The sequence below is a fragment of the Carcharhinus amblyrhynchos genome, unplaced genomic scaffold (genome assembly GCF_965287045.1).
Source record: "Carcharhinus amblyrhynchos unplaced genomic scaffold, sCarAmb.v2.hapA chromosome_216, whole genome shotgun sequence".
NCBI lineage: Eukaryota > Metazoa > Chordata > Chondrichthyes > Carcharhiniformes > Carcharhinidae > Carcharhinus > Carcharhinus amblyrhynchos.
The window spans coordinates 3,230-30,119 of NW_027649956.1; the positions used below are offsets into that span (position 1 = coordinate 3,230).

Here is a 26,890-nt window from a genome sequence, read left to right on the forward strand (position 1 = left end):
GGGTGATTCTACACTGAATAGACACAACGTTATAACACTGGGTATATCTGGGTGATTCTAGTCTGAATAGACACAACATTATAACATTGGGTATATCTGGGTGATTCTAGTCTGAATAGACACAACATTATAACACTGGGTATATCTGGGTGGTTCTAGTCTGAATAGACACAGCATTATAACACTAGGTATATCTGGGTGATTCTAGTCTGAATACACACAGCATTATAACACTTGGTATATCTGGGTGATTCTAGTCTGAATAGACACAGCATTATAACACTGGGTATATCTGGGTGATTCTACACTGAATAGACACAACGTTATTACACTGGGTATATCTGGGTGATTCTAGTCTGAATAGACACAACATTATAACATTGGGTATATCTGGGTGATTCTAGTCTGAATAGACACAACATTATAACACTGGGTATATCTGGGTGGTTCTAGTCTGAATAGACACAGCATTATAACACTAGGTATATCTGGGTGATTCTAGTCTGAATACACACAGCATTATAACACTTGGTATATCTGGGTGATTCTAGTCTGAATAGACACAACATTATAACACTGGGTATATCTGGGTGATTCTAGTCTGAATAGACACAACATTATAACACTGGGTATATCTGGGTGATTCTACACTGAATAGACACAACATTATAACACTGGGTATATCTGGGTGATTCTAGTCTGAATCGACACAACATTATAACACTGAGTATATCTGGGTGATTCTAGTCTGAATAGACCCAGCATTATAACACTGAGTATATCTGGGTGATTCTACACTGAGTAGACACAACATTATAACACTGAGTATATCTGGGTGATTCTAGTCTGAATAGACACAACATTATAACACTGAGTATATCTGGGTGATTCTACACTGAGTAGACACAACATTATAACACTGGGTATATCTGGGTGATTCTAGTCTGAATAGACACAACATTATAACACTGAGTATATCTGGGTGATTCTAGTCTGAATACAGAACATATCGTTGAATCATAGAATTCCTGTATTGCAGAAGGAGGCCATTCGGCCCATTGAGTCTGCACTGAGCACAATTCTATCCAGGCCCTATTACCCGTAACCCCACATATTTACCTTGCTAATCTCCCTAACAGGGTCAATTTCGGATGGCTCACTAACCTAACCCGCACATCTTTGGACTGTGCGAGGATATCGGAGCACCCGGAGGAAACCCACGCAGACACAGGGAGAATGTACAAACTCGAAACAGACAGTGACCCAAGGCCGGTAATAGAACCCAGGTCCCTGGCGCTGTGAGGCAGCAGTGCTAACCATTGTGCCACCGTGCCGCCCATAGATCTGGGTGATCAAGACTGAATACAGAGACAGCGTTATAACAGAGTGTATCTGGGTGATTCTAGGCTGAATAGAGAGAATTAACCAGACGGTCAACACTCTCTCCACTCACATTGCCTGTACCTTTAAGACTTGATTACCTGTAAAGTATCGCATTCCAACCGTAATTTTGTAAATTGAGTTTGTGTCTTTGTCTGTCCTGTTTGTGAACAGAACTCCCACTTACCTGACAAAGGAGCAGCGCTCTGAAAGCTGTTGGTTTTTGCTACCAAATAAACCTGTTGGACTTTAACCTGGTGTGTCAGACTTTTACTGTGTTTACATCATGACCACTATCGATGTCTCACACGCCAGGGTCCCGGGTTCAATTCTGTCCTCGGGTCACTGTCTGTGTGAGGTTTGCACATTCTCTCTGTATCTGTAAAGGAATTAAGGGTTATGGTGAGTGGGTGGGTAAGTGGAGACAAGTCCATGAAAAGATCACCCATGATATTATTGAAGGCGGAGTAGACTTGAGAGGCCAGATGGCCTGCTCCTGCTCCTAGTTCTTATGTCTGCGTGGATTTCCTCCTACAGTCCAAAGGTGTGCGGGTTAGATTGATTGGTCATGCCAAATTGATTAGCAGAGTAAATATGTGGGGTTACCGGAATAGAGTCTGGGTAGGATTGTCAGTGTAGACTCGATGGGCCAAATGAGCACCTTCTTCACTCTCAGGATTCTGTGAAACCCCAGATTGAAAATTAGAATAGTCTGCTGAGACATTTTGTAACCTTTATTAATGTGTCCAATGAAAATACAGTGATTCAAATATTTCCAACATTCCTATTGAAATTCCCTGTTTGCTTCGCTGGATGGACTGTCCCAGGATTGAGGAAATTGTCATTCTAATTGAAACATTCCCAACAATCTTTCGGGTCTGGTTTATGGGCTGACCTGGGAGTGAGAGAATTGTCATTCTTGTTCACCTGGCACTATTTGTCACTTTTTTCTCTCCTGTTTTAATTAGATCTCTGATGAATGCTGGATTAGTTGAGAAGATCTACAGCTGAAAGTAAGCAAGGGGTGTGGACTGCGGGACTGTAAGAGGTGAACCAGTACAGGATTGTGAGAGTGCCAACCAGAGAGAGACCTTGAGATTGAAAGAACTTCCATATATCTTCTGGAGAGGAAGGTGAGAGAAAGTTGCATTTATTCTGGTCCTGTAGACAGTACACAAAGATAATCAGGTGAGATTAGAAATGCTGAGTGAGAGGTATGGAAGGTCTGAGCACTGAGTCCAATTATCTAGGGTAAAGTGTTATTTACTGTCAAGCGGATTAGTTTTTGCTTCCTTAAACTTTAATTTAATAAAACATAAGAAATAGGAGCAGGAGTAGGCCAACTAGCCCTTCGAGCCTGCCCCGCCATTCAATAACGTCATGGCTGATCTGTCGTGGCTCAGTTCAATCCCGCCCTCTCCCCATAACCCTTAATCCCCTCTCTCATCAAAAACCCATCAACCCACGTCTTAAAAATATTTAGCGAGGCAGCCTCCACCACTTCAATGGGCAGAGAATTCCAGAGATTCACCACCCTTTGAGTGAAGAAGTTCCTCCTCAACTCCGTTCTAAACTGCCCCCCCCTTTATCTTGAGGCTGTGCCCCCTAGTCCTACTATCCTTTCTGAGCGGGAAGAGTCGCTCCACCTCTATGCTATCCATCCCATTCATCATCTTATACGTCTCAATGAGATCTCCCCTCATTCTTCTAAACTCTAACGAGTACAAGCCTAGTTTATTCAGCCTCTCATAGCTCAACCCCCTCAACTCTGGCATCAGCCTAGTAAACCTCCTCTGCACTCCCTCCAAGGCCAAAATATCCTTGCGTAAGTACGGCGACCAAAACTGCACACAGTACTCCAGCTGCGGCCTCACCAATGCCCTATACAGCAGCAGCAAGACCTCCCTACTTTTATATTCAATCCCCCTTGCTATGAAGGCCAGCATCCCATTTGCCTTCCTGACCACCTGCTGCACCTGCAAGCTGGGTTTTTGCGACTCATGCACAAGGACCCCGAGGTCCCTCTGCACCGTCGCCTGCTGCAGTTTTTCCGCAGTGTTTGGTCTTGTTATATCAGTTGCACCATTTTGAAATCGCAGCTTCAGAGTTAATTTGAAACAAACAGTTTGACTGTTTTGGGTTTATTTTTCTCTTAACTGAGTGTGTGCGATGGTGGTTTTGTTATTTCTGTTTTCAGTTATATTTGCTGATGGATTTCCTCTGTTGCCAGGGTAACAATCTGACATTTCAATATGAGAGGCAGAGGTACGGACACATACGTAGAGAGGAATTGGATGGGTGGGGGCCAGGCGAGGGGATCACCATGTGAGAGGCGGGATTTTGGAGATAGACAAAAGCAATCAGATATGCAAGGCAGAAGGAGAGGGAGACCAGGGCAAACAGACAGGAGTGAAGGAGAAAAGGAAAAGCAGACAGCTGGAGAGAGACTAATGCAGACAGGCAGGGAAGTTCGAAACTGAGATGGCAAGTGACAGATCAGCAAGGCTAAACATGAGGCAGTAATGTTAATTAAAGAGGGCATTAGTCGTGTAGTCAGAGATGACCTTTAGTTCTCGAAGATCAAAGTATAAAATCAGTTGAGTGACCCTAAGAAACAGCCGGGGGCAAAAACCATTGGTGTGAAGTGTTTGTAGGTCACCATGCAGCAGATGGAATGTGAATTTCAGGTATATCAGGAAGTTCGAGGTGTGTTTAAGAAGGGTAATGCATCTACATACAGACTCAGTGAAACCTAATTAGTACTAATGTGTGGAGAATGAATTATTTGAAAGAATACTGAGCCATTCCCAGAAAGGAATGTGTTCGAATAATGGCTAATGGATTGTGTCGGATCTGAGGAAACAGCATATACAGTTGATCTGGATTTATGGTTTAGGAGTAGGTTGAGTATCCAAACAGGAATGTCTTTCATCCGCTCCAAAAGTAGAGTCCATTGGCATTCTTTGCCTCAGCAGTATTTTCTTCTTTTGGTTGGCATAGAAACATAGAGCAGTACAGCACAGTAGAGGCCTGTCAGCCCTCGATGTTATCTCGAGCTATGTCAAAACCCAAGATCAAGCTACCCCACTCCCTATCATTCTGCCACATCGGTACATGTGTCTGTGCCTGCGTTTACATTGTCTTTCCCTGCCAGCCTTGTGCACGATGTTATACTGGTTAGACGACAGTGTGAGAGCCCAGTGCTGTATTCTCGCTGAGGCTACGGCAGGAATGCACTTGGATTCACTGAAAAGACTCATCAGTGGCTTATGGTCTGTGCATATGGTGAATGAAAGACCATAAAGATACTGATGGAAATATTTCACAGTGAAATCGATGGCTACACCTTCCTTGTCTAACTGAGACTATACCTTCTCAGCTTCTGTCAGTATATAAGATGTAAAACCAATGTCCTCCATCAGATGAGGGAGTGTTACCCCAACACCATAGGATGAGACATTGCAGGGTAGTGTGAGTTTCTGTCTCGTTCAGCGATTGAGCAGATTAATTAATTGCAACAGAGCCTTCACATCCTTGAAAACTTTATTTTATGCTGACCCCCCATGTTCATTTGGTTTCTTTGTGAAGTAGCATATACAGTGGTCCCAACACTGCTGTAAGGCCTGGCAAAAACTTCCCGTAATAGTGAACCAAACCCAAAAATGACCTGAGCTCGGACACATTCTTGAACTTTTTTTTTCCAACACCATTAATTCACATGTTGTGCTGTATAGATGCAATGCTGTTTCTGAAGACCCTAACACTTGATTCAGGGTTGCTGAGGTGCTCCTCCTCAGTTTTCCCTATAATTAGATGTTGTAAAAATGAACTACTACATGAGGAAAACCTTGTCACAGTTTATCTATTGTTCCCAGCACGATTTGAAAACAGAAACTCCAGGCCTCCAGGTAATCACGTACACACAGTATCATCATTTTTAATAACAGGGATGTTTGATGCTCCCCCACTGAATGGACTCAGGGAGGCTGCAAAGACTGGAATCAAACTCCTCCTCCTCCACTTTCCCATTCATCCCAGTTCTACAGAATTTTACTGAGCCAGCCATGTCCTATAGATAAGGCTCCTTCCCTTTTACCACAAGGACATGTGTTCTTTTCTATTGTGTGTAATGCCCATTTCTAACACCTGACATAATGATATGGGCTCTCCGGTGTACATCTGAAGTTTGATCGCTGACTGAGTAAGGATTGGTGCCTTGTCAGGATCCCAAGTTATCTTGCTGGTCCTTTCACTGATTACAGAGTCAGACGCTCCCGTGTCCTCCACAATTTTGGTTTATTTTCCACCGATCTCCACTATTGCATAGAACATTACAGCGCAGTACAGGCCCTTCAGCCCTCGATATTGCACCAACCTGTGAAACCAATCTAAAGCCCTATTAACCTACCCTATTCCAATATCATCCATAGATAGGTTTCACATGCCCCTCACTCACATTAAACATGTTGTAAGAGTGCTTCAAGAGCAAAGAAAAATACAACACAAGAACAAGCCCTTCGGCCCTCCAAGCCTGTGCCAATTATGATGCGCTAACTGAACTAAGAAGCCCTTCTGCCTCACTCGGTCTGTATCCCTCTATTTATTCCCTATTCATGTACCCATCCAGATGCCCCTTAAGTGTTACGAATGTGCCTGCATCAACCATCTCCTTAGGCAGCATGTTCCAGGCACCAACCATTCTCTGTGTGGGAAAACTTCCCCTGCACATTTCTCTTAAAATTACCCCCTCGCATTGAACCCTTTTCTTGACACTTGCACATTGGGAAACAGTTTCTAATTATGCACCATATCTATACATCTCATAATTTTCTAAACCTCTATCAGGTCTCTACTCAGCCTCTGCCTGCCAGTGAAAACAATTCTCATTTATTCAACCTCTCACCATAGCCAACACCCTTGAGACCAGGCAACATCCTGGTGAACCTTATTTCCGCTTTCCAAAGCTTCCACATTCTTCTGGTCTTATGACAACCAGAACTGCGCGCCATATTTCAAATGCAGCCTAACCAAGGTTTTATTTGCCAATGCTTGTGCTCAATGCCCTGGGCATAAGGCTTAATCATAATGGCCACCTTTTAGGGAACTGTGGACCTGTACACCCAGATCCTTCTGTGTCTTAATGCTCCAAAGGGTTCTGCCATTTACAGTACAATTCGCACATAAACTTGCTCCTCTAAAATGCACCACCTCACATTGTCCAGATTAATTTTAATTTGCCATTTCTGTGCCCAAGTCTATCTATATCCTGTTATAAACTCAGCACTATCACCCTCTCCACCAATCTTCATGTCACCCGAAAACTTACTAATCAAGACATCCACGTTTTCCTACAAACAAAATAGGTCCCGTCACTGGCCTCTGCAGAACATTGTCACCTGCAGATCAACATTTTGAAGAAAAAATACCCTTGCCCTGCTCCTTTCTGGGACAAATTTTCCCGTTCCGCCCACCATGGGAATCGGAAAGCCGAGGGGTGGATCATGGAAAGGTCTGTTGACCTTGGGTTGGATTTTACAGTCCATATAAACAACATCCACAGCCCTTCCCTCATCAGTTATCTTTGTCACTTCTTTGAAAACCTCGATCAATTTGGTGAGAAGTGACTTTCCCCTTACAAACCGTGCTGCCTGTCACAAGCTCGTCAACTTCTTCCAAATGTGCACGTATTCTGTCTTTAAGTATTTTCAGCAAATGTTTCACCACCACAGAGATTAGGCTCACAAACCTTTGATTTCCTGGAATATGCCTTTCTTTCTGAAACAAGGGATCAACAATGGCTATTCTCCAGCCCTCTGGAATCTCGCCTGTGGTTAGAGAGGATGTGAAGATTTTTTTTATTCCCCTATTTCTTTGCTCCCACAGTAAACTGGGGTTGATCCCGTCTGGCCCCGGGGATTTGTCTACCTTAGTGCAATTTAGGAGAGCTGCCTCTTCCTCCTTCGATATATTGACATTCCTTCGAGTGGCCTCACCATTCTTCATGCACAACTCCTTGATGAATACGGATACAAAGTACTCATTAAGGATCTCACCGCCTTCCTTTGGTCCACACAACTTCTCTCCATTGCCCATGAGTGGGCCTATTCTTTCGTGGGCTACCCTCTTGCTCCGAATACAGGCATAAAAGACCTGGGATTCTCCTTCACCCTGTTTGCTGAGAACGTTTTACGGCCCCTTTTTAGCCCCCCTAATTCGGCCTTAAAGTTCCTTCCTATTTTCTCTCTACTCCTCAGGGGCTTTGTCAGTTTTTTAGTTGCTGAGACCTATTGTATGTTTTCTTTTTGACTAAGCTTACAATTTTCCTGGTCATCCATAGTTTCTGAATTCTGGCATTTCTATCCTTCATTTTTCCGGTTCAGGTATGCCCTGCATTTCAATCAATTGGCCTTTAAAAGCTTCCCACATGAGAGAGGTGGATTTGTCTTCAAAGAGCCGCTCCCAATCCACATTCCCCTGTTCCTGTCTAATTTGGATGTATTTGGCCCTTGTCCAGTTGAACCAAGGGTCACTCTTGTCCTTATCTATTACTATCCAAAGTCTTTTGGAATTATATGGAATCCTTTGCTCCTGTATCTTCTTTGAGCTTTCCAGGTGACGTGCAGCTGACTGATGCTTTTTTTCAAGTTTGAATTCCCTTGCTCCACCTTCGACTTGCTCTTAGCATCTTTGCAGTTCTTCAATAAATGCCCACTTTTTTTTGCAGTGATGACAAACAGCATCAAAGCATTTGCAATGATTCACATAGTGTGTCCCTCAACACCTGACACATTCCATTGCTTTCACCTTTCTCCTTGCTGCCTCTTTCTTTCTTTGATGCAGTGCCGCCTCCTCACCACCATTGGTCTTCTGGATATCTTTTACATTGCAGCCATTTCCATGCATTGAAAGTCACTGTGGCTTCACCCCATAACTGATGCCGACTTGGTGTGCACGAGGACGGGTCATTGGGGATGATGAGGAATAAATCCGGATCTGTTCAGATGACCAGAGCCTCGCTGGAATGATATTGTAAATTTAGTGTTAAATTGAAGAGACCCATAAGGGAGAATGAATTTGTGCTTTGGGATTTTTTTTCACAATCAGACACACTGGAAATCTGAGTAGTTGTATGAGATTAAGAATGAAATGGGTAGTTGCATTTTACATTGTTGGTTTTAAACCTTGGTTGTAAATTATTGCTGTTGAATAACTTTGAGTTCTCAGTTGAAGGAATTAAATGTCTGAATCACTTTTTTCCGTTTCCATATTGGAGAAGGGAGAGGATATCAGCTGAGTTTGATTAGGGGGTACAGGTATAGGGACACAGACACTGACACATCCACACCAGTGGAGAATATGGAGCATTTGTAAAGCATCTTTAACATTCCCAGACACTCAGCAAGAGAAAAATTCAGTAGGAAAACAAATATGTAGTATATATATATATTCGAAGGAATAGCTGGGCAGGTGACTAATTTTAGTCAGATTGTTAATGTTTTGAAGGTGAATCTGAGAAAAGGAAAAAGTAAAGCAGCCGAGAGGTTTAGAGAGGGAATTCCAGAGCTCAGGAGTTGGCCTGAATTATGGACAAATTATCTTAAAGATACATAGCTTGTCAGATTGGGCAAGGAAGAGATGTCGCTGGTTTCTGGGGCTGCTGTTTGCTACATGAATAGGAAGAGAGGGGCCATGGAGAGATTGAAAAGCTAGTTTGAGCTGTTTAAAATTGAACTGTTCTCATACTGTGAGACAGTGTGGGTTGGTGAACACAGGTGAATTAACTGAGACATGGTGTGAGTTGGTTTGGATTTCGCAAACAGAGTTTCAGAGCGGTGAGAACATGGAGCTGGATACCAGCAGTTTGCATGTTGAACCTGCTGCCAGGTTACCGAGGGACCTGATGAGGGTGACTGGTATTTTGTGAAACAGCTGCCACTAATATCGCGGTAACATGTGTAATTGTAATATTCTGAAATATATCTTACATCACAGTGAAGATCTCAACGCTCTGCTTCTGGGCTAGCGCTTAATATATAAAAGGATAGTAAGAGTTTTTATAAATATATAAAAAGGAAGAGGCTGGCTAAGGTGAACATTGGACCCCTAGAGGATGAGAGAGGGGACCTAGTGGTAGGGGATGGGGAAATGGCTGAGGCCTTGAATAACCTTTTTGCTTCTGTCTTCACGGAGGAGGACGTGAATAATTTGCCGGGTGTTAGCGATGGAAAGATGGTAGGAGTGGAGGGCCTGAATGACATTATTGTTACTAGAGAGGCAGTGCTCGACAGACTGGAGGGACTGATTGTGGACAAGTCCCCAGGACCGGATGGAATGCATCCGAGGGTTCTGAAAGACATGGCGGAGGTGATAGTGGATGCCTTGGTGGTTATTTTCCAGACGTTGCTGGATTCCAGGGAAGTGCCGGAAGACTGGAAAACGGCTAATGTTAACGCTGTTGTTTAAGAAGGGTGGCAGGCAAAAGGCAGGGAATTATAGGCCGGTTAGTTTAACGTCTGTTGTAGGTAAAATGTTAGAATCCGTCATCAAGGAGGAAATAGCGAGGCATCTTGAGAAGAATTGTTTGATAGAGCAGACGCAGCACAGTTTCGTTAAGGGGAAGTCGTGTCTGATGAAATTATTGGAGTTCTATGAGGATGTGTCTAGGGCAGTGGATAGAGGAGAGCCGGTGGATGTGGTATTTCTGGATTTTCAGAAGGCGTTTGACAAGGTACCTCACAAGAGGTTACTGCAGAAGGTCAGGGGACATGGAGTTGGGGGTAGGGTGTTAGCGTGGATAGAGGATTGGTTGTCAAATAGGAGGCAGAGAGTGGGGGTCAATGGGTGCTATTCGGATTGGCGGTTGGTGACTAGTGGAGTGCCCCAGGGGTCGGTGCTGGGGCCTCAGCTATTTACCATTTATATAGATGATCTGGAGGAGGGAACCGAGTGTATGATGTCGAAATTTGCTGATGACACCAAGATTGGGGGAAAGGCAAATTGTGTGGAGGGTGTGGAGAGTCTGCAGAAGGATCTAGATAGGCTGGGCGAATGGGCCAGGAACTGGCAAATGGAATTTAATGTTGGCAAATGTGAGGTTGTGCACTTTGGTAGGAATAATGGTAGGAAGGACTTTTACTTACATGGCAAAAAACTGCAGCATGCGATGCAGAGGGACCTGGGGGTCCTTGTGCATGAGTCGCAAAAACCCAGCTTGCAGGTGCAGCAGGTGGTCAGGAAGGCGAATGGGATGCTGGCCTTCATAGCGAGGGGGATCGAATAGAAAAGTAGGGAGGTCTTGCTGCAGCTGTATAGGGCATTGGTGAGGCCGCAGCTGGAGTACTGTGTGCAGTTTTGGTCGCCGCACTTACGCAAGGATATTTTGGCCTTGGAGGGAGTGCAGAGGAGGTTTACTAGGCTGATACCGGAGTTGAGGAGGTTGAACTATGAGGAGAGGCTGAATAAACTAGGCTTGTACTCGTTAGAGTTTAGAAGAATGAGGGGAGATCTCATTGAGACGTATAAGATGATGAATGGGATGGATAGGAGTGGAGAGACTCTTCCTGCTCAGAAAGGACAGTAGGACTAGAGGGCACAGCCTCAAGATAAGGGGGGGGGGGCAGTTTAGAACGGAGTTGAGGAGGAACTTCTTCACTCAAAGGGTGGTGAATCTCTGGAATTCTCTGCCCGTTGAAGTGGTGGAGGCTGCCTCGCTCAATATTTTTAAGATGCGGGTAGATAGGTTTTTGGTGGGCAAGGGGATTAAGGGTTATGAGGAGAAAGCGGGAAAGTGGAACTGAGCCACGACAGATCAGCCATGATCTTATTGAATGGCGGGGCAGGCTCGAAGGGCTAGATGGCCTACTCCTGCTCCTATTTCTTATGTTCTTATGTTCTGATTTTCATATTTACATCTGACCCTGACATTGATATGATCCTTATTACAGAGTCTCAGAATCAGGGAACGTCTGTCAATATCATGGCTGAAGGTTCAAACAGGGGAGAATGTTCAACATCTCCAAAAAGAATGAGATTGGACACAGGTAGGATCACAAAAAATACAGATATAATTTCTGTCTTGTCTGCTGCTCACACAGGAAGAGGGAACAGGACAGGGACTGAGTAGAAATTGGGAGTGAGGCACCATCTAGAGCGGGGCGATCCAAAGTTCAGCCCAGGGGCCGGGTGTGATTTGTGAATCTCCTCTGTGTGTCCCTGGAGGCAGTTTTCAAATTGTTGTCAAACAGCTGAGTTCAAATTCAAATTTGGGCATTGTAAGGTTGACAAAGGGTGACTCAAACAGAGTGTTCCTGAGTAACAGTGAGAGACGTGGGCCACAGAAATAGGAGTGATAGTGGCTGGAGATTCTGTTGTCAGGGGAATAGACAGATTCTTCTACAGCCCTGGCACATCACACATGGTAAGTTACCCCCTCGTACCAGAGGAAAGAATATCCTGGAACTGGTGGGATCGTCTTTGAGAAGGAGGAAAGACCAAAAAGATCCATGTTTTGAAGTAGTGACACAGATGGAAAGATGTTCATAGAGGAGCTGTTAAAACTGAAGCACTGGAATGAAAAACAAAGCATGAGTTAGTGATATCGGGATTATTCTGTGCTGGGTCAGGTCAGGAGGGAAATAAGAGGCTGGGTCAATGTGAAACTGCGAGGCTGGAACAGGAGTGGGGTTTCTCATTCTCGGTTTCAGAAGGAAGGGCCCCAGCGTCTGGACCATGAACCCATCAAGGACAATGGAAAGATAAGTGGAAAAGGGAGAACAAACAATTCATACGAACATCTGAAATAGGAGCAGAAGGAGGCCATTCGGCCCCTTCATCACTTCTGCTGTTCAATGGGATCATCACTGATCTATTTGTGTTTCAAAATCAACAGCCTCTGAAAGAAAAAAACTCACCATCTCTGACCTAAAAAGACAACTTTGTTTTAAATAGTGTCCTGGACTTACCCACAAGGGGAAACATACTTTCCATGTCCTCAGTGTCAATGCCGGATTTTAGAGGCTTCAATCAAGTCACTGCTCACTTTTCTGGACTCTGAAGGAAACAAGCCCAGTCTGTCTCGTGTTTCCTCATAAGATAACCCGCTTCTTCTGGGTATTAATCCAGTTAACTTCCTTTCAGTAGAATCTAATACACGAATTGTTAAATAATGAGCTCGTTAACTAGGCACAATATTCATCAAGTCATTTAGTCAGAGGTTTACAGCATGGGAACAGGCCCTTCGGCCCAGCTTCTCCATGCCAGCCTTTTTTTTAAACCAGTAAGCTGGCCCCAGTTGTCTGTGTTTACCCCATATCCCAATACCCATCTTACCCATGTAACTTCAAAATGTTTTTTAAAAGACAACATTGTATCTGACTCTATTAACACCTCTGGCAGCTTGTTCCAGACACTCACCACCCCCTGTGGAAAATACTGTCCCTCTGGTCTGTTTTGTATCTCTCCCCTCTCACCCTAAGCCTATGGCCTCTAGTTTTAGACTCCCCCACCCCCTACATTTGGGAAATGTTGACTGTCTACCTTCCCTATGCCTCTCATTAATTTACACTCTGTATAATATGTCCCCTCAGCCTCCTACGCTCCAGGGGAAAATGTCCCAGCTTATCCAGCCTCTCCTTATAACTCAAACCATCAAGTCCCAGGAGCATCCTAGTAAATCTTTTCTGCACCCTTTCTTGTTTAACACTATCATTTCTAGAATAGGGTGACCAGAACTGTACACAGTATTCCAAGTGTGGCCTCAACAATGTCTTGTACAACTTCAACAAGACATCCCAACTCCTGTATTCAGTGTCCTGACCAATGAAACCAAACATGTGGCATGTCTTCTTCACCGCCCTGTGACTTCACTTCTGAGGAGCTGTGAGCCTGTTCCCCAAGATCTCTTTGTTCTGTAACTCACTAACACCCCACCATTAACTGAGTAAGTCCTGCCCTAGTTCAGTCTATCAAAATGCATCAACTCGCATTTATCTAAATTAAACTCCATCTGCTTTTCATCAGCCGTTTGAGATGTGGCCTTCCCAATTCCCTGTAAAACTGAAGCATAATATCCTTTTATCTTCAAGTCCCCTCAAAATAAAGGACGATATTCCATTAACCTTAATTACTTGCTGTACCTGGAAATTATTATTTTCTGATTCATGCACTAGAACACCCAAATCCAAATGCATCAGAATTCTGCAGCCATTCTCCTGTTTTGTAATTCTGCTTATTTTATTCTCCCTGCCAAAGCAAACAGATTCACATTCTCCCACAGAATACTCCATCTGTCAGTTTTACTCACCAATGCACAACTTCCTTGTATCCCCTTCACAAGAACTTTTTCTACCAATGTTTGTATCATCTGTAAATTTAACCTTGATGCCATTGCTTCTCTCAAATATTTCATTCATTAAAAGATAACAAGTTGATGTCACATCATAGATGCTTGCAGCATTCCACTTGTCCCAGCCTGCCAATCAGATAAAGCACCCATTCATAATTACTGTTTTCTACCAGCCAGCCAATCTTCAATCAATACTATTATGTTAATCCCTGCACTGTCATCTTTCATTTTCCACAAAACTTGTCCCTGGAATCCACGTGCAGCATGTCTACAGACTCCTCTTTATCCTTCATAGAACAGTAAGAAGTCTCACAACACCAGGTTAAAGTCCAACAGATTTATTTGGTAGCAAAATCCACTAACTTTCAGAGCACCGCTCCTTCATCAGGCAACTGGGATTTCAGTTCACAAACAGGGCATCTAAAGACACAAAATCAATTTACAAAATAATGGCTGGAATGTGAGTCCCCACAGGCAGTCAAGTCTCAAAGGTACAGACAGTGTGAGTGGAGAGAGGGTTAAGCACGGATTAAAGAGATGTGTATTGTCTCCAGACAGGACAGTTAGTGAGATTTTGCAAGTCCAGGCAAGTCATGGGGTTACAGAGAGTGCGACATGGACCCAGTATCCTGGTTGAGGCCATTCTCGTGTGTGGAAATTGGCTATCAGTCTCTGCCCAGTGACTCTGCGTTGTTGTGTGTCATGAAGGCCGCCTTGGAGAACACTTATCCGAAGATCAGAGACTGAATGCCCGTGACCGCTGAAGTGTTCACCAACAGGAAGAGAACAGTCTCGCCTGGTGATCGTTGAGAGATGTTTATTCATCCTTTATTGTAGCATCTGCATGGTCTCCCCAGTGTACCATGCCTCGGGACATCCTTTCCTGCAGCGTATCAGGTAGACAATGTTGGCCGAGTTACAGGAGTATGTACCGTGTATCTGGTGGATGGTATTCTCACGTGTGATGATGGTATCCGTGTCAGTGATCCGGCATGTCTTGCAGAGGTTGCTGTGACAGGGTTGTGTGGTATTGTGGTCACTGTTCCCCTGAAGGCTGGGTAGTTTGCTGAGGACAGTGGTTTGTTTGAAGGCAGGAAGTGGGGGTGTGGCTACTTTCAAAGAAGACCAATGAATTAATTAAGCACGATTTCCCTTTCCATGCTGACTCTCCCAGATTTCCTTGAGTTTCTCTGTGTCCAGGTATAACCTTCTTAATGATCGATTTGAGTGCTTTATCTGTGACAGAAGTCAAAGTAACTGGCCTAGAGTATCTTTTTTTAACCTCCATCCCTCATTGAATACACGGGTTAAATTTATCAGGTTTTCAGCCTGATGGAACCATTTCACAAACTAGGGAATTTTAGAAAATTAACACTGATGTATCCAGTACCTCATTACCCATCTCTTTGTGATCCCACGATGAATGCCATCTCGATCCGGAGATCTGTCAGCCTCAGCTCGAGCAGTTTGCTCAGTACCATCCTTCTCGTGATTGCAATTTCATCAAATTTCTTTCCTAATCACTGTCCTACAGATATTACTGAATGTTTCTGTATCCTCTAGAGTGTAGACAGCAACAAATTGTGTTCACTTCATCTGCTAGTTCATTATTATCTGCTAGTCTGTCCCCATTGTCACTCTCCACAGGGCCAGCACCAACTGTACTGACTCTTTTCCTGTTTGAATACTTGTAAAAACTCCTACTATCAACTTTCACCATTTTTACCTGCTACCTGTTTATTTCAGTGGAGAACACAAGTCTTAGACCCATTCTTCAGCCTCAACCTGGTTCTTGTCAGGCAACATTTTTTACACTCTTGCTGTTTACTGCAGTGAACAGTGTCATTCCCCCTCACTAAATTCTTTTGGAACAAAGTGTCCGGCTATTTCTCTCCCTGCCTGATATTACACAGTGTCTTCAGTTCAGCTTCCAGATCAGTAATCCTGATACGAATTTCCTCCAGCTGCTTATACTTTTCCTGACAAATACATCAGCAAATCGCCTTCTAATCCAAAAGCTCCCACATTTCCACAGCTGCAACGTAGCACCAGTGGTGCCTTTGCTACTTATGTTATTTACTTAAATTGATTGCTCATTTAATTAACTTAGAGTAATTCCTATGTATACCACACCTCTCTCCCATGCACTGAAGTCCCACTTGAAGCTAATTTGCTGCTCTCGGTCACCGTCTTACTCTGGTGTAGTTATGTATCCCTTACACCCCTTTTACACAATACAAAATTAATATAGATACTGTTACCTGGAAAGAACAGCAATGAGTGAAACAAACATATTTCGAGAGCATGAAATGAAACTTGCAGTGGTATTAAATCAACAGTTTTTTTTTGGTTATATTTGGGAACAGACGGTGGTCAGTAATAATGTAGACCCTGTGAAAACTGATAATAGTGATATTGTCGGTGAAAATATGGAAATGGGGATATGTCAAATGTCAAATTTGCATCAGAATTTACAGTGAATTAGGGAATAACATGCCAGACATCTCCAGGAATCTAATGATGAATCAGAGATGAGGTTCATTCCAGTGTTTGAAACAAAGTCGGTGAGGCATTTTTCTCAGATTCATTATAGAGGTTTGAGCCTTGTTGGTGAAGCCAGTATTTATTACCCATCTTATCTTCCCTTGAAAGGTGGTGATGAGCTGCTGCTGACTTGAACCTTTGCAGTCCATGTGGTGCAGGTAGACCCACAGTATATTAGGAAGGGTGTCCTGGGATTTTGAAAGAAGTGGGATATCAGTCCAAGTCAGGAACTTTGATGTGGTCATGTTCCCATACATATGCCACCCTGCTGGGGGTAAAGGTCATGGGCTTGGAAGTTGCAATAGTTTGCCAATCAAGCATGTTGTTTTGTCGTTAATAGTATTGAGTTTATTGCATGTGAATGGAGCTGGTTTCTTCTGGGCAAGAGATGAATATTCCATCACTTTACTGACTTGTGCATTTTAAACAGTGAACAGGCTTTGGGAAAATCGGGAAATGAGAAATATCTGCTGCAGAATTCCCAGCCTCTTACCTGCCCTTATAGCCACAGAATTTATATTGTTTGTCAAGTTCAGTTTTGTCTCAATGGTAACCCAGGGAATATGGTCAGTGGAAGATTCAGTGATGGTAATTCTGTTGAATGCCATGGGGAGATGATTAGATTCTCTGTTGGCAGTGCTCATTGTGTGGCAGTTGTCTGGTGTTGGTGTTACCTGCCACTTATCTGTCCATGCCTGGATACAGTCTTGTTCCTGTTGTATAGGGACAGATAGCTCAATTGAACAGCACCTCACTCCCCTAGCCACCAATGCATAAGAACATAAGAAATAGGAGCAGGAGTAGGCCATCTAGCCCTTCGAGCCTGCCCCGCCATTCAATAAGATCATGGCTGATCTGAAGTGGATCAGTTCCACTTTCCCGCCCTCTCCCCATAACCCTTAAGACCCTTGTCTATCAGAAACCTATCTACCCGTGACTTAAACATATTCAATGAGGTAGCCTCCACCACTTCAATGGGCAGAGAATTCCAGAGATTCACCATCCTCTGAGAGAAAAAGTTCCTCCTCAACTCTGTTCTAAACTGAACACCCCCCCCCCTCCTTATTTTGAGGCTGTGCCCTCTTGTTCTGGTTTCCTTTTTAAGTGGAAAGTATCTCTCTACCTCTATCCTATCTAGCCCCTTCATATTCTTATATGTCTCTATAGATCACCCCTCAGCCTTCTAAACTCCAACGAGTACAGGCCCAATCTACTCTATCTCTCCTCAGAAGCGAACCCCTCATTTCCAGTATCAACCTGGTGAACCTTCTCTGTACTCCCTCCAAGGCCAAAATATCCTTTTGCAAATAAAGGGACCAAAACTGCACACAGTACTCCAGCTGCGGCTTCACCAGTACCCTGTACAGTTGCAGCAAGACCTCCCTGCTTTTATATTCTACCCCCCTCGCTATAAAGGCCAACATCCCATTCGCCTTCTTGATCACCTGCTGCACCTGCAGACTGGGTTTTTACGATTCATGCACAAACCCCCAGGTCCCTCTGCACCGTAGCATGTTGTAATTTTTCACCATTTAAATAATAATCCATTTTAATACTATTTCTTCCAAAGTGGATAACCTCACACTTGGCAACATTATACTCCATCTGCCAGGCCCTGGCCCACTCACTTAGCCTATCCAAATCTCTCTGCAGACTCTGTGTCCTCCACACAATTTGCTTTTCCACTCATCTTTGTGTCTTCAGCAACCTTTATTACCCGACACTCAGTCCCCTCCTCCAGATCGCCTATGTACATGGTAGATAGTTGAGGTCCCAGCACCAATCCCTGTGGCACTCCACTAGTCACCAACTGCCAATCAGAAAAAGCACCCATTTATTCCAACTCTCTGCTTCCTATTAGACAACCAATCCTCAATCCATGCTAATACCTTACCCCCAACTCCGTGCACCTTAATCTTCTGCAGCAACCTTTTGTGAGGCACCTTATCAAATGTCTTCTGGAAATCTAAAAACACCACATCCACCTGTTCCCCTCTGTCTACAGCACTAGTCACATCCTCATAAAAATCCAGTAAATTCGTCAAACACGACTTCCCCTTCATGAATCCGTGCTGTGTCTGCTTGATCGAACCATTCCTTTCCAGTGTAATATATCCAATATATGCACAGTGACAGTAATATGTATCATTTACAGGAGGAACTGCGGCAACTCACCAAAGCTCCTTCAACATTTCCCAATCCATGATCTCTGTCACCCTTGAGCGACAAGGGCAGCAGATATATGGGAAGGCCACTAACTGCAAGTTTCCCTCCAATGGCAGTTCAGGAAAGAAAACAAATTCAAACCTTACCAGCAACCCCCACATCCAGTGAATAATTAAACAAAAATGTTGGTTTTATATTTGGAATTGATAGCCTTTTAACAATGGATCTTTATGGATTTGGGGCTAAGTTTGTTACAGGGGTACGGTCAGATATACTTTCACTGAATGTTTCTGTGTTCCCAGAAGGTGTTTGATAACACGGTTCACAGGGGGCTTCAGTTGCTTCTTGTAACGTGTAACAACATGGATAGAAACTCATTGACAAGTTTAATTTTCTCCATTTGTGTTCACAGATCCAAACCCCACAATCCCTGAGTTCCTGACAAACTGTGATGAATATCAACTGTTCAAATTGACAAAATTCTACCGGGACAGACTAGAGCAGGCGATGGAAGGAGGAGTGGATGGAATCAGCTTCTCGTTAACATACGAGAGGATTTTCACTGGACAAGAACATGGGGTAAGTGGGAGGGACACAGAATGAATTATTTCAATCAGTGGAGGACTTTCAGGATATATTGACAAATGATGGTAAAAGAACAGGTTCTGTCCAGATAATCTTCGAGTATACAAGGAATCACAAACTGCACTGATAATGGAGTTATTGACGAATAATATTCCTGTCTGTAAGTCTACACCAGACCCAGGTACCCCACCCCGGGGACAGGAGCTCGGCTGCACTCGCCCCGCCCGGGGACAGGAGCTCGGCTGCACTCGCCCCGGGGACAGGAGCTCGGCTGCACTCGCCCCCCCCGGGGACAGGAGCTCGGCTGCACTCGCCCCCCCCGGGGACAGGAGCTCGGCTGCACTCACCCCGCCCGGGGACAGGGGCTCGGCTGCACTCGCCCCCCCCGGGGACAGGAGCTCGGCTGCACTCGCCCCCCCCGGGGACAGGAGCTCGGCTGGACTCACCCCCCCCCGGGGACAGGAGCTCGGCTGCACTCGCCCCCCCCGGGGACAGGAGCTCGGCTGCACTCGCCCCCCCCGGGGACAGGAGCTCGGCTGCACTCACCCCGCCCGGGGACAGGGGCTCGGCTGCACTCGCCCCCCCCCCGGGGACAGGAGCTCGGCTGGACTCACCCCCCCCCGGGGACAGGAGCTCGGCTGGACTCACCCCACCCCGGGGACAGGAGCTCGGCTGCACTCGCCCCGCCCGGGGACAGGAGCTCGGCTGGACTCACCCCCCCCCGGGGACAGGAGCTCGGCTGGACTCGCCCCCCCCCGGGGACAGGAGCTCGGCTGCACTCGCCCCCCCCGGGGACAGGAGCTCGGCTGCACTCGCCCCCCCCGGGGACAGGAGCTCGGCTGCACTCGCCCCCCCCGGGGACAGGAGCTCGGCTGCACTCGCCCCCCCCCGGGGACAGGAGCTCGGCTGCACTCACCCCGCCCGGGGACAGGAGCTCGGCTGGACTCGCCCCCCCTGGGGACAGGAGCTCGGCTGCACTCGCCCCCCCCGGGGACAGGAGCTCGGCTGGACTCGCCCCCCCCCCGGGGACAGGAGCTCGGCTGCACTCACCCCGCCCGGGGACAGGAGCTCGGCTGGACTCGCCCCCCCTGGGGACAGGAGCTCGGCTGCACTCGCCCCCCCCGGGGACAGGAGCTCGGCTGCACTCGCCCCGCCTGGGGACAGGAGCTCGGCTGCACTCGCCCCCCCCGGGGACAGGAGCTCGGCTGCACTCGCCCCCCCCGGGGACAGGAGCTCGGCTGCACTCGCCCCCCCCGGGGACAGGAGCTCGGCTGCACTCACCCCCCCCGGGGACAGGAGCTCGGCTGCACTCGCCCCCCCCCCGGGGACAGGAGCTCGGCTGCGCTCACCCCCCCCGGGACAGGAGCTCGGCTGGACTCACCCCCCCCGGGGACAGGAGCTCGGCTGCACTCGCCCCCCCCCGGGGACAGGAGCTCGGCTGCACTCGCCCCCCCCGGGGACAGGAGCTCGGCTGCACTCGCCCCGGGGACAGGAGCTCGGCTGCACTCGCCCCGGGGACAGGAGCTCGGCTGCACTCGCCCCCCCCCGGGGGCAGGAGCTCGGCTGCACTCGCCCCGGGGACAGGAGCTCGGCTGCACTTGCCCCGGGGGCAGGAGCTCGGCTGCACTCGCCCCGGGGACAGGAGCTCGGCTGCACTCGCCCCGGGGACAGGAGCTCGGCTGCACTCACCCTGCAGCTTATTGGGATATTACTGGATACACAAACTGCAGATCTGGTTTCAAAATCCAGAAATCCGCTCAGGTGCTTGTGTAAACCAGTGTTAAAGGAGCCCTTATGAGATCGGAGCTTTAAAACACCATGGAACATGCTTTGACATTAATATTCAATTTTCGTCAAAGGCCCTTTCTAAAGTCATAGAGATTTTCAGCATGTAAACAGGCCCTTCGGCCCAGCTTATCCATGCTGCCCCACTTTTAACCCCAAAGCTAGTTCCAATTGCCCTTGTTTGTCCCATATCCCTCCATACCCATCTCGTGTAACTCCCAATGACTTTTAAAATACAAAGTTGTACCCACCTCTACTACTGCCTCTGGAAGCTTGTTCCAGACACACACCATCCTCTGGACCCCTTTGTATCTCTCCCCTCTCACCTTAAACTATGCGCTCTAGTTTAATCTCCTCTACCTTTTGGAAATGATGTTGACTATCTCGCTGATCTGTGCCCCTCATTATTTTATAGACCTCTATAAGATCACCTCTCAGCCTTCTATGCTCCAGAGGAAAAAAAACTCCCAGCCTATCCAGCAGCTCCTTACAACCCGATCCATCAAGTCCAAGTAGCGTCCTAGTAAATATTTTCTGCATTCTTTCTAGTTTAATAATATACTTCCTATAATAGGGTGACTAGAACTGGATACGTTATTCCAAGTGTGGCCTTATCAATGTCTTGTACAACTTGAAGACATCCCAACTCCTGTATTCAATGTTCTGACTAATGAAACCAAGCATGCTGAATGCCTTCTTCACCACTCTGTCCACTTTCAAGGAGCTATGAACTTGTGCTTCTAGATCTCTTTGTTCTGTAACTTTCACCAATGCCCTATCATTAACTGATTAAGTCCTGTCCTGGTTCAATCTACCAAAATGCATCACCTTGCATTTATCTAAATTAAACTCCATCTGCCATTTGTCAGCCCACTGGCTGTTACAATGCTAGATAACTGTCTTCACTGTCTGCCATGCCTCCAATCTTGATGCTATCTGCAAACTTACTAACCATGCTGACTAAATTCTCATCCAAATCATTAATATGAATGACACATAACAGTACACCCAGCACTGATCCCTGAGGCACATCACTAGTCACAGGCTTCCAGTTTGAAAAACAACCCAATACAACCACCCTCTGTCTTCTGTCATCAAGCCAATTTTGGATCCATTTAGATACCTCACCCTGGATCCCATGAGATTTAACGTTATGCAGCAACCTACCATGCAATACCTTTTCAAAGACCTTACTAAAGTCCATGTAGACAACATCAACTGCACTTCCCTCATCTACCTTCTTGGTTACCCCTTCAAAAAACTCAATCAAATTTGAGAGACGTGATTTTCCATTCACAAAACCATGCTGCCTGTCCCCTATCAGTCATTGCGTCTCTAAATGTCTGTATGTAGATCCTGTCTCTCAAAGTACCTTCCAACAGCTTACTCACTACAGATGTGAGGTTCACCGGCCTGTAGTTCCCAGGCTCTTTCCCTGCAACCCTTCTTAAACAAAGGCACAACATTTGCCACCCTTCAATCTTCAGGCATCTTAGCTGTGATTTTAGCTGAGGAAACCTGCTGTCCTGACTCAAGCTGGCCTGTTTGTGGATCCAGACACACAGAAATGTGTTTGACTACTCATTGTCCTCTGAAATGGTCTAGAAAAAGAGGCAAAACAGCTTAATTTCTCCAATCAAGGATGTCTTGGCAGCACGATTACTGACTGAACTATCCAGGCTGAACTTGTGGCAGATTCACTTGTTTATGACAGTGTTGGTAAGACTCAGTGTACTGTCTGTGTTGGAGATGAAGAACCTTCTTCAAACTGAGGAGTGGGTGTGGTGTTGTGCGATGCTATGTCCCTGTGAAATGTGCTAGATTATCAGGTGCAGCATTGCTTATCACCTCAATCTATTCGATAATAACATCACACATCCATCACTCCACCATTATAATCAAACCAGAGGCCTAACCCTGGCTCAATGAGTTGTGTAGATGAGTGTTATGATGGCCAGAAAGGACATGGGAGATGGTCATTAAATCTCCTGCTGGCTTTTTGAAGTACAAACTTCCTGTTTGAGCGGAGGCTTTAGCCGGACTGCTGGTTCTGGGATACAGACTTGCTGTAAATCGTGATTGTGGCTCTTCCTTTTGATTTTCAATAAATGGTTTCTGGTGATGGGGAAGTGGATTTGGAGGCTTACTGCATTGGCGATGAGGACTCGCCTCTGTGGACGACTACATTCGTCAAGTAGCTTCAGTAATGAGAAGGAAATATGTTTGTTTTTGGGAAACCTGAGCCCTATGATAAGAGTGTACAGAGAGCATGCATTACTAATTTCATGTCAGCAACATTGAAGGAGATGAAAAACAAATGTAATATTGTTGAGAGCATGCGAGGCCCTGACATTCAGTATGATTTAAAAAGTTTGACCTTGCTGCATGTTCCTGACTTAAACGATTGATGAACTAGTAGACCGAGGGAAAAACCTCCATGACCCAAATCCCTCTGTTATACTCCAGAGATACCACTTCAACGTGGCTGAGAAACCTGTCGGGAACCTGTCACCCAATTCCTGTCTGGATGATGAAAATTAGCAGAACATTTGTGAAATCTTGCTGCCTCGAGATGAATAGTGGTGATATAGATTGGTCTGCAGCATCAATAATCTAACTAGACCAAAAGAAGCTGTTGGTGTAACTCAGTCTGGATTTACAACAAATAATTCCAATAACCTAATGTGAGAATAAAGCAGACGAGGTGCTCAGGAACTACAAGGGGCATCAGGCAGCAAAGTCATCCAACTGGGGAGAGTGTCATTGTGTAAACAGTCTTTAATAGGGAGGGCTTGTGTAAACCAGGTGTTAAAGGACCCTTTGTGAGATCGGAACTTTAAAAGACCATCAACGAAAGGCAGTGATGACCCTAAGAGTGTTGGGGAACATATGCCAGAGAGTTGCGGATGCCAGACAATAAATTGTTACAAGTACTGCCAAAGGGCACAGCCAAGGTGAAATTACAGGAATTGGTAAAACGTGTGCTGCCTAGTGAAGAAACCATGGCCAATACCTGACCGTACCATGCTGCTATTCCTTCTTCCAGAGTCAGAGATATACAAGGGAATCACATCACCACAACAAAGGCTGCCCTCATCATTATAGAATTACTGGGAAATGGCTAACCCCAAAGAACAAAAACAGGAACAGGCCTTTCGACCCTCCGAGCCTGCACCGACCATGCTGCCTGACTTAACTAAATCTGTCTATGGTTCCAGGGAACCATATCCCTCCGTTCCCATCCTATTCATGTATTTCTCAAGATGTCCCTTAAAGTCACCATCGTATCTGCTTCCACTACCTTCCCCGGCAGTGAGTTCCAGGTACCCACCACCCTCTGTTAAAAAACCTGCCTTGTACATCTCCTTTAAACCTTGCCCCTCGCACCGTAAACCTGTGCCCCCGAGTAATTGACTCTTCACCCTGGGGAAAAAAGCTTCTGATGATCCACTCAGTTCATGCTCCTCATAATCTTGTAAACTTCTATCAGATCATCACTCCAGTGAGAAGAAAGTTTCTCCAATCTTTCCTCATAGCTAATGTCCTTCACACCAGGCAACACCCTGGTAAATCTTTTCTGAACCCTCTCCAAAAGTCCATATCCTTCTGGTAGTGTGGCGACCAGAATTTAACACAATATTCCAGCTAAGGTTCTATAACATGACTTGCCAATTTTTAAACTCAGTGCCCCAGGCGATGAAGGCCAGCGTGCCGTATGCTGCCTTGATTACCTTCTCCATCTGCATTGCCACTTTCAGTGACCTGTGTAACTGTGCACTCAGATCCCTTTGCCTATCAATACTCCGAAGGGTTCTGCCATTTACTGTGTATTTCCTTTCTGTATTAGACATCAAAAACGCATTACTTCACACTTGTCCAATTTAAACTCCATCCGCCACCTCTCCGCCCAAGTCTCCAACCGATCTATATCCTGCTATATTCTCTGATGTTCCTCATCGCTATCCACAAATCCATCAACCTTTGTCTCGTCAGCAAACTTACTAATCAAACCAGTTACATTTTCCCCCAAATCATTTTTATATATATATATATATATGGCAAAGTTCCCAGCACTGATCTCTGACTACCGCCAGTTGTCACAGCCCTCCTTTCAGAAAGGTACCCTCCCACTGCTAATCCTCTGTCTTTGACTGAGCCAGTTTTGTATCCACCTTGCCAGCTCACCTCTGGTCCCATGCATCTTCACCTTCTGCACCAGTCTGCCATGAGGGACCTTGTCAAAGGCCTTACTGAAGCCCATAGAGACAACATGCCCTATCCTCATCAATCATCTTCGTCACTTCCTCAAAAAACTCGATCTAGTTAGTGAGACACGGCCTGCCCTTCACAAGTACGTCCACTTATTTCCAAGTGGGAATAAATCCTGTTTTGAAGATTCCTGTCCAGTAATTTCCCTACCACTGCTGGACATCATAATGGATAGCCATAATGGGCATTTGATACATCCTTAGCTAGTCTCCATTACAGGAGAACAGACACACAAACAAGCTAACCTGCACATCTTTAGACTGTGGGAGGAAACCGGAGCATCTGGAGGAAACCCACACAGACATGAGGAGAATGTGCAAACTCCACACAGACAGTGAGCTAAGCCAGGAATCGAATACAGGTCCCTGGAGCTGTGAAGCAGCAGCGCTAACCACTGTGTCAATGTGCCATCCCATCGCGTTGGTCACTGAAGGACAGACAACTAATCACATGATTTCTAGTTCAGTTGATTCACATTTGTTTATTGTTAATGATTGGAAGGAAATTTCAGGAGAATTTTCAGTCCGTGTTTATTATGGATCAGTCCTCGGCCCAGTGACTGATTTCTGAGCTGAAAACAACTGGGAAATCCCATCACTGAGCAGATCCTTTCCTTCTCATTCTCAGTGTTTATCTTTCACTCTGTGTCTCATTATTCTTCATTATTATTCTTCATAGAAAGTCACTGAGCTCGTGGAGAAGGGAAACCGGAGAGACAGTTCCAAACTTCTCCTCAGTCTGGTGATGGGAAAAGGATCTCGGGCTCGAAGGGTGATGTGGGAATCCTTTGTGAGAATGCGTCACGGAGTCCCAAAGCTGGATAAAATACTGAAAGAAATACAGGAACTTGGTACGGTAAAATCACAGTGAATTCAATTTCCCATTTAAACACTGCCGATATCACTGTAATATTACACAGAGCTGTTTTCATGGAAGTTCATTTATTTAAACAGGTGCTGATTCGTTTGATTATATGGACATCGCACATGGTTTATCTGAATTACCCAGTAACCTGAAAGGTAAGAGAGGAAATGGAGATAATAAACTATTTCACTTCTGAGAATCTGAATGATTTTTTAAGAGATTGTGAAAATCTGGGATAGTGAAAATTAAAGACTCTGGAAATTGGGTAGAGCATGATTCGGTTTTATCATTAATACTCAACCATACATAGTTTCAAATTACAATTCATATCATCTCTCGTTTTTTTCCCAAAATTATGTGACTAATGCATCTTTTCACTTAATCCAGCTGTTAATTGCTATTAATTCTGAAGTCTTGTACACACCCAGTCGAAACCCGGTACTGTGTGAATCTCAGTACAGAGTTCCTGTGTGTCTGGGTGTTCTAACTAACAGAAAGAAAAGATTGGGGGTAAATGGGTGTTTTTTTCTGGTTGGCGATCAATGACTAGTGTGCCTCAGGGTTGAGACTGCAATTGTTTATGATTTACATTGATGATTTTGAGTTGGAGACCAAATGTAGCGTGTATGTCAAAATTGGCAGATGACACTAGGGTGAGTAGCAGAGAAAAGTGTGCAGAGGCTGATGAAAGTCTACAATGTAATATAGATAGTGTAAGTGAGTGGGCGAGGCTCTGGCAAATGGAGTACAATATTGATAAATGTGACGTCACCCATTTTGGTAGGAATAACAGTAAAATGGATTATTATTTAAATGGTAAAAAATTGCAGCAAGCTGCTGTGCAGAGGGACCTGGGTGTCACTGTGCAAGAACTCAAATGTAATTTTGTCCTTCATTGATAGATGGATGGAGTTTAAAAACAGGGAGGCTATGTTGCAGCTGCACCAGGTGCTG

General features: G+C 45.4%; 1 protein-coding gene across 2 annotated transcripts in view; it reads left to right on the plus strand.

Annotated features, from left to right (window-relative positions):
• Positions 1 to 2,352: 2,352 nt before the first annotated feature.
• The window catches only part of LOC145338882 (NACHT, LRR and PYD domains-containing protein 3-like), a 56,855-nt gene continuing 32,317 nt past the window's right edge, over positions 2,353 to 26,890 (plus strand). For both annotated transcript variants that reach the window (XM_080183286.1, XM_080183287.1), the window contains exons 1-5: positions 2,353 to 2,513; positions 11,325 to 11,420; positions 18,846 to 19,012; positions 25,751 to 25,922; positions 26,026 to 26,091. In XM_080183286.1, the coding sequence (XP_080039412.1) occupies positions 11,357 to 11,420; positions 18,846 to 19,012; positions 25,751 to 25,922; positions 26,026 to 26,091 (469 nt within the window). In that variant the 5' untranslated portion in view covers positions 2,353 to 2,513; positions 11,325 to 11,356. The remainder of the gene's footprint in view (positions 2,514 to 11,324; positions 11,421 to 18,845; positions 19,013 to 25,750; positions 25,923 to 26,025; positions 26,092 to 26,890) is intronic.